At 48.9% G+C, this 14,048-nt stretch overlaps 1 protein-coding gene across 12 annotated transcripts in view; it reads right to left on the bottom strand.

Moving 5' to 3' along the window:
• Window positions 1-14,048, bottom strand: part of ELN (elastin) — a 58,829-nt gene that overhangs the window by 21,556 nt on the left and 23,225 nt on the right. For 4 of the 12 annotated variants that reach the window (XM_083588171.1, XM_083588180.1, XM_083588173.1 and 1 more), the window contains exons 2-13: window positions 11,109-11,156; window positions 10,123-10,164; window positions 8,799-8,831; window positions 7,761-7,796; window positions 6,377-6,493; window positions 5,763-5,867; window positions 5,372-5,434; window positions 4,102-4,149; window positions 3,117-3,188; window positions 1,815-1,847; window positions 1,600-1,671; window positions 211-258 (exon numbers count right to left, since the gene is read on the bottom strand). In XM_083588171.1, coding sequence (XP_083444297.1) covers window positions 211-258; window positions 1,600-1,671; window positions 1,815-1,847; window positions 3,117-3,188; window positions 4,102-4,149; window positions 5,372-5,434; window positions 5,763-5,867; window positions 6,377-6,493; window positions 7,761-7,796; window positions 8,799-8,831; window positions 10,123-10,164; window positions 11,109-11,156 — 717 coding nt within the window. Of the gene's footprint in view, window positions 1-210; window positions 259-1,599; window positions 1,672-1,814; window positions 1,848-3,116; window positions 3,189-4,101; window positions 4,150-5,371; window positions 5,435-5,762; window positions 5,868-6,376; window positions 6,518-7,760; window positions 7,797-8,797; window positions 8,832-10,122; window positions 10,165-11,108; window positions 11,157-14,048 lie in introns of all 12 variants that reach the window. The other 8 variants (XM_083588172.1, XM_083588176.1, XM_083588182.1 and 5 more) reach the window with 6 other exon arrangements.

Below are 14,048 nucleotides of genomic sequence, written 5' to 3'. Positions count from 1 at the left end.
AAACAAGTTTCAAACCGACTAGCTGAAATCTGTAGCACTGAGGTGCCTGCACAGCCAGCCTCATTTGTGGTACCCAGAGCCGAACCTTGGAGAAACCCATCCCAAACACAGACCCACGTACTTTCATCCCCCAAAATGCACCCGTTTCCCTCAGCCCCTCCACACCTCCCCCAGGCCACAAGCTAGGCACTTGAGACCAAGAGAACTCACCGCCATAAGGCCCCTTCCCGGCGCCATATGGGAGGCCATAATAGCTACCTGGAAAAAAAAAAAATCATAATGTGAGCCTAAGGAACTGCATGCCACTGCCTCATCGAGGACAGAATGGCCTTTGGTTACCCGCCTACTAGAGCTCCTTTCAGTCTGGAAATGATATCAGGGTTTAAATGTGGGACCCTTCTGAATGCAAAGCGAGTCCTTAACTCCTTAGCAGAAAGTTAAGCCAGCAGAGCCAGTTTTTAATATCTTTATTAATTCCCGGCCCCCAATGGCTGAGATGTTAAAGGGATGGTTTGCATTTGTGCTAAAATCCATGGCTAGCTGCCTTAGATATAGAAGCTGTCCATCTGAATACATTTAAACAAATTAACAACAGAAATGAGATGCCTTTCACCAGTGATGAGAACCTCAGGCTCAGAGGCTCTCCCAACCTCACTATCTGGCTCCTGAGACTTTCATCAGGCCACACCCCCTCTCTCCAGGCCACACCCCTTACCGACCCTGCTGGCACGCTCTTTGAGTGATTTTTCCTGGCTAGGATCTGCCCTTGAACCCTGATAATCCTTTAATCTGTTGGGAGCCGCCCAAAGTGGCTGGAGAAACCCAGCCGGATGGGCAGAGTACAACTAATAAATTATGATGATGATATTGTTTCTTACTTGTCTGGACAAAGGAAAGTGTGTGTGTGTGTGTGTGTGTGTGTGTGTGTGTGTGTAAATGTAAAAACAAGCCTGGTAGAACTACTATTATCAGTGCTTTTTTCTAAAAAAAATGTTTAGGGATACTCTCATTTTGACTCAAGAAAATCACCATTTTATAGTTCAAATCAGGGAAAAATAAATATATTAAATAGACAAAAGTACAAAGATTACAAAATGTTTAGGGATATGCGTACCCCTGTGTCCCTGCAGAAAAAAAACCACACTGACTATTATCCATTAATTAAAATTAGCCTTTGTTCTTCCACCCACTTTTGTTTCTGTCTCCACCCACCATTGGTATACAGCCCCCGGAAGGCTGCTTAGAAGGGAACATGGCCCCTCATGTGAAAAAAGGTTCCTCACCTTTGCCTTTCACATTTGACACGAGCATTACAACCCTTTATTATAGGAACCCAAACCGCCACCTAACAGCTCTGCAACCAAGGGTAGGTTTTGGTCCCATTTTACGGAAGCAGAACTGAGACCGGGGCGGGCGGTAACCTGCACGAGTCACACACAGTGAGTCAACAGTCTCAGACAGGATCAAACTCAGAGCCTGGGTCGCTTGCCAAAAACAAGAGGTGAGGGGAGATATGCCTGGCGTTCTTTCGATCGTGGAAAGAGGACCTTCTCGGAGTGGGGTTTTCAACAGCAGTTTGGTTCTGGGTGTTGGGCTCACCAGGGAGTTTGGGTGCCTTGATGGGATAGCCCAGTGGGAGCCCAGGCTGCTGCCCTCCAAAGACTCCGAAGGCTAGAAAAATAAAGGAAAAGAAAATGAGGCTTCCCACAGTGCAACCATTCTCACCACCCTACTCCACCATGGTGGGCCGATCTGTTTCCCTCCCGGCTCTGTTGGGAATGGGGCACATGCATAGGTGTGTTTTGATAACCTACAAGAGAGCCCGTTGACACCTCCTCCTCCTGCCCCTGAAAGGAAAAGAGATAATGATCAGAGGCTGTCCTTGCACACAAAGGACTAGCATCATGATACATGGTGGTCAAAACATTTCAATGCAATCGGCAGAAGGCTTGAAGTGTTGCAAGATTTAGTGCAGGCTTCCTCAACCTCGGTCCTCCAGATGTTTTGAGACTACAATTCCCATCATCCCTGACCACTGGTCCTGCTAGCTAGGGATCATGGGAGTTGTAGGCCAAAAACGTCTGGAGGGCAGAGGTTGAGGAAGCCTGATTTAGTGCTTAGTGTCAGACGAGGACCTGGGAGAGAACAGGGTTCCAATCCACACACAGCTATGAAGCTCCCTGGGTGACTTTAGGCCAGTCTCTGTCAGCCTAACCTACCTCACAGAGTTGTCGTGAGGGTAAGATAAGGATGAGGAGAACTATGTGCGCCACCTTGAGTTCCTCAGATGGAAGGTTGCGTATATAAATGTAATGAATGATAAATACATTTATTTACTGATCACACATACAGTGGTGCCTCGCAAGACGAAATTAATTCGTTCCGCGAGTCTTTTCGTCTTGCGATGTTTTTCGTCTTGCGAAGCATGGTCCGTCGCAACTGCACCTCTTCAAGCGGCTTTAGGAAAAAAGCGAACAAACTCGCAAGACGTTTTCGTCTTGCGAAGCAAGCCCATAGGGGAAATCGTCTTGCGAAGCGACGCAAAAACCGAAAAACCCTTTCGTCTTGCGCGTTTTTCGTGTTGCGAGGCATTCGTCTAGCGAGGCACCACTGTAATAGTTTTTATTTAAAGCTCGTTTTGGCCAAAAGAGTGGATTTCAAAGTGCAAGAGACCTTTGGTCCTCCAGATGCTGCCAAACTCCCATCACCATCCCTGGGTGCCTGGCCTGATCCATGCAGGGTCTTCTGATATTCTTAAGTAAGTACTACAGCTGGAGTTCTGTAGTAGTGAGCATTCATCATGTGTGAAATGGCCCATATTCTAGTGCAAGGGTAATCAACATGGTGCCCTCCATATGTTGTCAAACTACAACTCCCATGAGCCCTGACCTTCGGCTCTGCTGGCAGTTGGAGTCCAATGACATCTGGTGGCACCACAATGGCTACGCTTGTTCTAGCAACTGGACGACTTGAGAGTCGGCTGCAGGAGACTTCCTACCTATGAAAACTGCCGTAATAATTTGAGAAACAAAGCCCATCTGAAGGTGACAAACCCCACCTTCTCTGGAGCAAGGAATGGATACAAGCCATCATTGGGGAGGGGTAAGAAGGCTTACCTGGAACTTTTGGCTTCACTCCAGTTCCGGTGGGAACACCAGGCAGGACTCCTACACCAGGATAACGGATCCCTGAAAGAGGAACAGAAGATGCTGGACTCTTTTAAAAACCACAACAGGGCTTCAAATGTGGGTCTTTATTTGAATGCGCTCAAAAGCTGAACTGGAAACTAGAAACAGGATGGGATGCGCTAAGAATGTGTTGACTTTTGATACTATGTTCTGAACTGTTGAGTTCCTATGGGAGAACACAGATATCTGCCTTATATGGAGTTGAAGCCCTATGAGGAATGGTTGAAGGAGCTGGGTATGTTCAGCTTGGAAAAAAGGAGACTTAGTGGAGATAGGAGAACCATCTTCTAATATCTCAAAGGCTGTCACATGGAAGAGGCAACAAGCTTCTCCTGCTCTGGAGGGTAGGACTCAAACCAATAGCATCAAGTTACAAGAAGGGAGATTCTGGCTAAAGATCAGGAAGAACTTTCTGGCAGTAAGCTGTTCCACAGCAGAACGGACTCCCATGATAAGTGGTGGACTCTCCTTCATTGGAGGTTTTTAAGCAGAGGTTGGATGGCCATCTGTCATGGATGCTTTCACAGAGATTCCTGCATTGCTGGGGGTTGGACTAGATGACCCTGGGAGGTCTCTTCCAAAGCCACAATTCTATGATTCTGTGAAAGGACTGAACCTGAGACCTTTTGCCTGCAAGGCAGCTGAGCTAAGATTCCAGTCCTCATGGTTCCAGATCAAGGGCAGATTTAAACAGAAACAGAAGAAGCTGCCTTACCCTGAGAGTCAGACTTCTTGTTCCCCTAACTTGGTACTGCCTACACTGACTGGCAGCAGCTCTCCAGGGTTCCCAGCAGGGGACATCCCCAGCCATACCTAGAGATGGCCTTGAGGACTAAACCTGGGACCCTCTGCATACAAGGCTGAGACCGTACCGCTGAGCTATGGCCCTTCTCCAGAATGGGACAGAACTCACCTGTGCCAGGGAGCACACCTCCAGGGAAGACGCCAGGGATCCCCACACCTGTTGAGGAGAGAGCGCAAACTGTGAGACCAGCCATGGAACCAAGGCAGTGAAGCATCTGCAACATGCAGCCTACAGAAATGGCTAGCCGCCTTTGAAGAAACGGGATCAATATGTAACAGAAAGATAAATCCAACTCCTTTGTTACCCTTGCTAGGAATAATAGATGAATCAAATCAACATGTATCTCACTGGGAGGTGTTGACATTTTTGCTGCTCATATAGTAGTTGCTAAATGTTGGTGACCAGCAACAGGTCTGTCAATAGATTCCTGGTATGCTCAGGTGTGGTCCATTGCTGAGAAATTGACCTTCCAGCTCAGGTTGGCTCAAAGCAAGACGAGGCCTTTATCCTAGCAGCCATTCATTTCCCATATTAGACATGGCAATCAATCAAGACAACCTCCCCAGACCATTGGAAACATCTGGAGAGACCTAGCGGACTAGAAATTTAAATATGCTTAATCAGCTTAATAAAGTGGTGGTTCCAACTTTAAGCTGTTGTTATGCTTTCCCTCAAATAAATTACAGACTAGCTGATATTGCTACTGTCACAGTGGTACCTCGGTTTTCGAGCACATAGGAAGCCAAACGTTTCGGTTTTCAAACGCTGAAAACCCAGAAGTACTGTAAATGCTTCCATTTTTGAACATGCCTTGGAAGTCGAACGGCTTCCGCTGCATGTTTTTCAATTTTCTCAATTGAACTTGCAGCCATCGCTTTTCGCCTCGGTTTTCGAATGTTTCAGAAATCGAACGGTCTTCCGGAACGAAAACCGAGGTACCAATGTAATTGTATTTTGAATTATGTTTATTATATGTGGAAGAACCATAAAATACTTTTTGTTTAAAAAAGAAATGGTCTGAAGGAGTTGATTAAAAGATGCTGAGAAAACTATCGTTCAAGCGCTTAAGGAAATTTCCAGCCCCAAAGTGCAACAGTTCTGGATCAAGGTAATCAGTGCCATATACTTTTTGTGTGCTGTTTTCACAAACACATTGATCTTGGTGCCCATTTTCTCCTAACGGATACACTATTTTTGGATACAAAACTTTTGGGTGGAGATCTGCACCACAAAATTCGGAGAAGTGACCATTTCAAAGGACCGGCTGCATTCCAGCTCACACACCAGACTGCACAGATTTCTTCCCTGTCCGCTACAAAAACATCTGGCTCTTCCCCAAGTTGCCCCTGGATTTTAGAGGGGGCAGCCTTCGACCTACCAGGGATTTTGCCAGGCTTGGCCCCAACGCCAGCCCCGCCAGCTCCTGGTTGCAAGACGCCACCTGCGGGAGGGAGACAGAGAAAGAGAAATATCACATCGCTTGCCCTAGGATGGCCAGAGAGTCTCAGGTCTGGGGGCTGAATGTGGCTTTCTAGGCCTCTGTGGGCACTTTCCAAGCCATGCCTCCTCTCCAGACCACACACCCCTCTAGCCTGGTTTTGAGCCCTCCTTGCAGGTCTTTGCCGGGCTGGTATGTAACCTATGTCACTTCCTGTGCTGACAGGAAACACAGGCAAGGCTGAACTAGATGGGCCAATTCTGTCTCCAGTGTTCCTAAGTCTCTGGGGTGCGAGGAGATCAAGGCAACATACCCTGTGGAAATAGCTTACCTCCAGGTACACCCACGCCACCTCCAGGTACGCCTACACCGGCTCCAGGTACACCCACGCCAGCTCCAGGTACACCTACACCAGTGCCTACACCAGCCCCAGCACCTGTTTAAGGAACAACAGACCCTGTTGTCATAGCTGGAGCAGCCATGATCACATTTCAGAAAGCCGCCTTCCCCCTCACCCAAAATATTTATTTTCTGAGTGCCTAAAAGCAGGAATCACCTGCTCTCAGAGGAGCACATTCCCTGTGCTTCTGGGTGAGTTGCTGTCCAGAACAGGGACTCATCCAGAAGCCTACAAGAGGCTGCCTGTTCTGCTATGTCCCTGCAGCACAAGCGATGGCATCCTCTGGTGCAGAGAAGGCATTCGAATGACTAGAATGGGAAGCCTCCTCAAACGACTGCATCTCTGTATTGCGACAGCCCAACATCACCACCGAGGAATTGTTTGGGAATTGCCTCCTAAGGGGAAAATATCAGGAGGGGAGACCAGCAAAGCAATGGCTGCATTGTGGGGCAGAGAGGCAGCCAGAGCGCGGATTCTGTGTCCCACGGAGTAGGCAGGCAGAAGAACCTCCATAATCATCAGAGACACCTGCAGCCTTGACTCACCAGCCTTGGCAGCTGCCTTATAAGCAGCAGCTGCCGCTGCAGGGCTTCCGGCACCTGGGTAGACACCTCCTGGATAGACACCTCCTGGATAGGCGCCACCTGGATAGACACCACCACCTAGGGCAGAGAAGGAAAGCGGCACTGAGTGTCAGGGCTGGAGTCAGATGCAGGTCAGCTTGAAAGATGCAGGACTCTGTCATCAGTGAAGTTAACTCTTTCTTAGAAATGGCATGCAAATCAGCAACACTTCCAAGCTGGTCTTGCCCCTATGGAGCAGCTGCCTTCCACCCCTTCTAAGGTTAATCCTCTCCCAGACATTTTCCAAACCATCTGCGTCTGTGCATTTCTGACCTCTGCTAAGCCCCCATCCTCATTATTCTCTGTGTTATTGGAGACCAGCAGGGAGGGGAGTTTGTTGCAGCAGGAGAGGGAGACTCCCTGGATTCTTTTGCAGCCTCTTGACCCCTTGGAGTCTGAACACCCTGTCACAGGCTCTTCCTGCTCGCTAAACCCTGTTGCCCCTTCAGCAACAAGTTGCTCCTCCCAATCTGCTCCCTTTGACCTCTCCCCAGTGTCCCGCCACCAATCCCTAGGCTCTGAGCCTTCCTACTTGGGGGTTTCCCTCAGGGGTTCCCCGGCTGGTGCCTCCCAAACTCCTCTTTGTCCAGCCAGTCCCTGACACTGGGCTCCACTTGCTTTCTATGTGCCCATCTCTTAAACTAGCAAGAGCCATCCAACCTGGTTGTCATCACTGACTCCTGCGGGAGCGAGTTCTAGCAGCTCCCAAAAGAATTTTTTGGGGGGTTCACCCCCTGTTCCCATAAATTCATCCCCCCTACCCTATAAAATGCATTATTCAGAATAGCAGCCTGCATGACCTACTAAGGCTGATAACAACGCAATAAAATTCAAAGCAGCAACAATTAAATGTGCATTTATTCAAAATCCAATTAGAAAATTGATGATTCAGTGATACCAGCTTTTCAGAATCTGATAGTCGCTTTCACCTCCAGCCTCTGCGCTTGCCTCTTAGTACCCACCTAGGTAAGCCCACCCCATGGGCACAATGCCACACACTTTGAGAACCACTAGGTCAAGGAGGCATTCTGCCCTCACATGCAGCACAGGGCGCTGTCCCCATTGCCAGTGCTGAAGTAAGACTCAGCTGCCAGTCTGCTTTTGAGCATGGAATGGGATAAGGTGGCATCTTTCTGCTTTGCCCAGGCAGCAGTTGTGCTGAGCCAGTGCTCTGCATATCCTCCAGACAATTCCCTCTCACCAGCTTGGGAGCCCTAGAAGAGCCGGTGATGGTATGAGATCCCTGCTCTCAGCCAGACCTTCCCAGGAAACGGCTGGAGAGCTCACATGCACAGGGCAAGCTTACCTAGTGCTCCAGTGCCTCCGACAACCCCTCCGACACCTGCAGAGGAGAAAAGAAGACAGGGCGTCAGAGGTCCTGCAGTTGGATCAGCCCACAGAGGACCCATCTAGCCCAGTGTCCTGTTCTCACTGTAGCCACCAAATGCCATAAACACAAAAGCCTTATCCTTTCCTGTGGTTTCCAGCAAATGGCATTCAGAAGCATCAGTGCTTCTGACCATGGAGGCAAAGCATAGCCATCCCGGCTAGCAGCCAACGATAGCCCTCTTCTCCCTGAATTTATCCAATCCTCTTTTAAAGCCATCTAGGCTTGTCACCATAACTGCCTCCTGTGGGAACTGTGGGTTCCAAAGTTTAACTATGTGTTGCGTGAATCACAGAATTCGAAGGGACCCCGAGGGTCATCCAGTCCAACCCCCTGCAAATGCTGGGATAAGATGCTCTTCCTTTTAGCTGTCGCAAAACTTCCAACATTCAGCTTCACCTGATGTCCACAAGTTGCAATGTTATAAGAGAGAGGGGGAAAACTTTCCCCTATCCACTTTCTTGAGGTTGTGCATCAGTTTATAAAGGTCTATCTTGCTTTACTTTCCTCTAAACCAAAAATCCCCAGAGGCTGCAACCACTCCTCACAGGGGAGACATTCTATCCCCTTGCTCTTTTCCAAACCTTTTCAATCTCCCACCAGCCCCAGAAGCATGGGCATAGCTAGGGGGGAGGGAGAGGCAGCTGCCTCCCTAAATCAATAAAAATCAATAAAACACATAGCAAACTGAGGTTCTGCCCTCCCCGACCAACAAAAGGCCTGTCCCGCCCCCTAACAAAAATCCTGGCTATGCCCAGTGTCCGATCATGATGCGGTCAACATCTGGAGGGCCACAGATTCCCCCCATCCCTGGTACAGAACCTGGGGAGAGGAGTACACAAGTAAGCCCACTGAGCTGCCTCTTCCTCCTCCTCTCCCCATTTAGTAGCCACAACAAGAGAGGAGAGACCATGTCAGTCACAAAGAGCATTAGGGGAAGTGGAGGTGGCCACTTACCTGGTTTGGGGGGCTTTGCTCCTGCTCCAAATCCTGGGGAGAAAGGGAGGCATCGGGTACAGTTAGATGAGCACCAATGTCAGGAGAAGTGTCCCCAAAAGCAACAGTGGGCAGAGCAAAGGATTGGGGCACTTACCATTGTATGGTAGGCTGCACCCGAGCCCCATGACAGTCAGACATTCTCACACCCACAAAAACACACACTACTTTAACAGTCATCCAAGCAAGCAAGAGGCAACATCTCAGGTCAAGAACCCATCCCTGCCAGGCAATACCACTCCAGGCAGGTGCAGGGCAGATGAGGGTCTCAGGGGCCACATAGAGGGCTGAATCCAGGCCTGAAATTCCCTGTCCTCACACTTCCCTAATGTTAACTAGATTGGTGGACATAAACAGAGACAGGGCCTTCATGGTGACTGGCCCCATTCTGTGGAATTCCCTCCCCAGAAAGGCAAACATGGGTGCTACCCTGAAGACTTTAAAATGGACTTTGAAGACTCCCCACTCACATTTCCCAACTGTCTGATGCTAAGCTCCAAAGTATATCATGGGCAGCCAACATGACACCCTATAGATGCTATTTCCAGCAGCTGGTATTCAGAAGCATTGCTGCCTCCAAGTATGTAGGCAGAGCATAGCCATCTTGGCTAGTAGCCGTCAATAGCTTTATTGTCCTCCATGAATTTGTCTAACCCTCTTTTAAAGCTGTATAAGTTGGTGGCCATCCCTGCCTCTTGTGGGAGGGAGTTTCAAAGTTTAACTATGCAATGCATGAAGAATCATGGAGTTGGAAGGGACCCTGAGGACCATCTAGTCCAGCCCGCTGCAATGCAGGAATATGCAGCCATCCCTTGTAGGGATCAAACCTTCAACCTTGGCATCATCAGCACCATGTTCTGACCAACTAAGCTATCCAGTAGTCCTTCATTTTGCAGGTTCTGAATCTTCCCTTGTTCTCCTTCATTAGATGTCCAGGAATGCCAGCATTTTGAGAGACGGAGGAAAGCTTTCCTCTACCCACTTTCTCCATGCCATGCACAATTTTACAAGCTCTTCTTGCTTGCCTTAGTCTAAACTAAAAAGTCCCAAATGCTGCAACCTTTCCCCGTGGGGGATTTGCTGCACCTCCTCAATTGTTTGGGTTGCCCTTTTCTGATCCTTGGTTCAGTTTAGGTTCAATGCAGCTGTCCTGAGAAGTAGCCACTGATGAAACAGGGGAAAGGACCACCACCTATGTTCCCTGCCCCATGCATTATCTTCTAAACCATTCGGTCACTCAAGCACAGGAGGCAGAGAGCATCCTTTCCCTCCTCCAGGGACTCACCTGCCCCACCAAGTCCTCCTAGACCTCCTACGCCAGCAGCTCCTGTAGGGATCAAGACAGTTGTCTCAGGAGACCCTGGAGGGGCCCTCAAACAGCGCCTAGCCATCGCAAGCAGGCTTACGCAGCACCCATCACTGGTGCTGATGGGAACTGAAACTGTCTTCAGCACCAGCAAGAGTAGCTCAGGGGTGAGGATGGGAGTTGCAGTTCAGCAACAATCAGGGGGCCACAGGCCTCACCTGATGCAAATGGTGCTATCAATTGTAGCATTTACTGTTGTTGACTCACAGTTTGTTGATTGATTGATTGATTGATTGATCGATTGATTGCATTTATAGCCCACCTTTTTGTCCAATGAGCTCAAGGCGGCATACATTGTTCCCCCCCATTTAATCCCCACAAATTATTATTATTATTTTTTATAAATATTTATTCAGTTTTTCAATTTTATACAAACAATAAAGGGGGAAAAAAAGAAAAATATTAAAAACAAATCAATTTCGATATCAATAATCCCCACAAATTACCCTATGAGGTATGCTAGGCTGAGAGGCAGTGACAGGCCCAAAGTCACCGAGGGAACTTCATGATGGTGTGGGAGATTCAAACCCTTGTTTCCCAGGTCCTAACCCGACACTCTGACCACTATACCGCACCAGCTCTCATTGACTGATTATGCATTATTTTGAGATTGCTTTTTAAGACGATGCGATTCCCCCTGGGACGCTTAGGGAGAGGGCATCTCAGCAGGATCAGAAATTAATCAGCCAGACAAACTGAAGAATGCATGCATGAATCCCACAGGGCAGTGCATTATCTCGCCCCATTATTCCTGTTTGTGGCCCTTTTCTTGAAAGAAAGGGACTTTGAGAAGGGTGGCTTATTGTGGGAAGGGGTAGAGAAATTCCACACACAAATAAAATCGGGTGGATTTGGTGACACCTGTAACAGAAAGATAAACACAGCAGGTAGTAGCACCCCCTTACCTGGGTAGTAGCCTTGCCCGGGAACTCCAACGCCAGCACCTGGGACCCCTGGAAAGGAAAGGAGAGTTTGATTGGCTCATAGCTGGGAATGAAGGGAAACCCCATTCGTGCCCATCCAAGATAAAAGTATTGAGAGGCTTAGAAGACTCCCTTGGCCTCCATCTTTCCCCCGCTCCCAACTTCCTGCCACTCAGGAGCATTGCTGGGTATTAAAAGGGTTCAGGGCACAAGTCCAAGGGTGATCTGTCAAGGGTTCTTTAGCTGTGATTCTTGTGTCACTGGGGGGGGTTGGGCTAGATGGCCTTTGGGGTTCCCTTCCACCTCTACAATTCTGGGATTCTATGAACCAAATTCGCAAGTGTGATCTGCTAGTTTCCTGGATGCATAAAGAGAAACAATTAACGTGGCAAGTATTGTGTTAAGATCTGCGCTCTCTTTTTTGCACAGCCCGCCCCCACCATCTCTGGCCTGTGTCATTTGCTGCTCCAGTCACTGACAGCACTTTGGCTTTCTGGGGTGGAATCCTGCTTTGCCTCTGACCCTCCGTGAGGATTGCGCAACCATGCCCCGAACAGCTCACCCTTTGTTTTCATGTTGCCTTCTTCCCCCCTCTCTCGCCCTCCAGCCCAGCCAATACGCCTTCCTTGCTCCTCCCCTCTTAAATAAACACTTGTGTTTAAGTTCAACATGCTTTGCCCTGGGAGTCGAACAACAGAGCTGACCTTTTCTCAACCGTCTGATTGCGGAAGGGCTCTCTCGGGCCAAGGAGCTATTGGTGTGGCTGGTGGGAGCTCAAAGATGCTCAGCTGGAAGCAAAACCCTAGGGAGGAGCTGAGATGTCTCCCCCATAGAGCTTCGTTCGAGACGGGGCTCAGCCCCAGAACCCGTTTGCAATGCCAGCCCCAGCCTGTGCCAAGCAGGCTCAGAAAGGGACAAGCAGAGCATCCAAGGGGATGGAGCAACCCTCCTCCAAGGGGGTTTTTCATTGAGAGAAAATGTAAGAAGCAATCTGATAGAAGTTTATAAAAGCATGCATGTCCTTGTGGATGGAGGCAGTGGCGTAGCGTGGGTTGTCAGCACCCGGGGCAAGGCAAGTAATTTACGCCCCCTAACCCGTGGATTTGCGCCCCCTAACCCGTGGATTTGCGCCCCCTAACCCATTGATTTGCCCTAACCCCAGATGTTGCGCCCGGTGCGGTCCGCCCCCCCTGCACCCCCCACGCTACGCCACTGGATGGAGGAGTGTTAACATATATAACATTGTACATATGGTTGATTTGAATATGTTATTATTGATTATGTATACCCAATGTATCAGCCACCTGGGGGGTTTCACTGTTTGTGTTTGGTTGGTGGTAAAAAATAAAAAAATAAAAGCATGCATGTCATGGGGAAAGTGGATAAGGGAAAGATTCCCACCCCCTCTCGTGACACTGGACATCCAAGGAAGCTGGATGTTGGGAGATTCAGGGCAGGTAAAAGAGAAAGCACTTTGCTCGCAGCACATTGTTAAACTGCAGAACTCCCTCCCGCAGGAAGCAGTGATGGCCACCAACTGGGCTTTAAGTAAGTATTGCACAAATTCATGGGGGAAAGGGCCTATAGATGGCTGTTGGCTAGGATGGCTGTGCTCTGCCTCCACAGATAGAGGCAGCGATATTTCTCAATGCCCACTGCGGGAAACTGCAGGAAGGAAGAGTGTGATGGTGCTCAAATGCTGCTTGCGGGTTCCCCAGAAGAGGCGCCCGGTTGGCCACAGTGAGAACAAGATGCTGGACTAGCTGGGACTCTGGCCTGATCCAGCAGGTTCTTCTGAAGTAGGAACAAGGAGGAGGATTGCTCCTGAGCACAAGCAGAGTGCTTCTCTTTCGCTGCAACAAAGGGAGGGGACCTTTTGGCAGCCCAGGGTCTGGGGCTCCAGCTAGGGACCTTGGAGGCAGCAATACTCCTGAATACCAGTTTTTGGAAGCCACAGGATGGGAGAGGGCTCTTGTGCTCAGGTCCTGCATGTGGGTTTCCCACAGGCATCTGATTGGCCACTGTAAGAACAGGATGCTGGACTAGATGGGCCATGGGCTTGATCCAACAGGCTTCTTATATTCGTATTTCTTGAAAGGGCTTTTTAAAAAGTCGGTCTCCCAAGCTGAGTTTGCAGGTCATGGTTGGGGGAGATCTGTGGGGGTCTCCAGGTGTTTGGTGGATTCCCAGCTCTTACCATCAACCCCGAGGCCAGATGCCAGGAGCTGGAGTCAAGCACATCTGGATCCCCCTCTCCAGATGTTGCCCATCTTTCCTGTAGGTGGACCACATGGCGTGACATTGCTTTGCTTGTACACAGAAAGAAATGCAAACCACACAGTTGCACATCAATCTCTTCCCTCTAAAGCTTTGAACATTCTGTTAACAAGAGAGAAGGCTTTTCCTTTTCCTTTTTTTTTTTTTTTTAAAAAAGAGAGAGTCAATCTAATGCAGATCTGGCGGTAGTTGTGAAAGAATGGCAACACCCAAACGTATCTGTTCTCTGGATAAGTTGTGAAGGGGTAGCAAAGAAAACTGGATTTTTCTGCCCATGTGTTCTTTGCCTCAAGTGGGCATCTCCCCCTTTCCTGCCCCACCCCCAATGACAATGATTTATTATGGGATGGCCACTAGGAAATCTGGAGAGTGCCCTTGCCAAGTAGGGAGAGCAGCAGCTGGCAGAGTGAGGAATTAGACCAAGCTCCCCTAGCCTGGGGCCCCCTAGATGACTTGGACTACATAATACCCATTCCTACACTTTGGAACTCCCTGCCTCTTGATACCAAGCACGTGCCTTCCCTGTACCATTTTTCTTTTCTTTTTTTAATAATATTTTTTATTGGTTTTTACAAGAACAAATTCAAAATAATAAAAAGAAACATTCAGCATATCCGTATATGAGATTCTCTGAATCTTGTGGTT

The sequence above is a fragment of the Podarcis filfolensis genome, assembly GCF_964270895.1.
Source record: "Podarcis filfolensis genome assembly, chromosome: 15".
In the NCBI taxonomy this organism is placed as follows: Eukaryota; Metazoa; Chordata; class Lepidosauria; order Squamata; family Lacertidae; genus Podarcis; species Podarcis filfolensis.
Note: the sequence above shows the minus strand (reverse complement) of the source record. Positions and strands in the feature narration are given on the sequence as shown.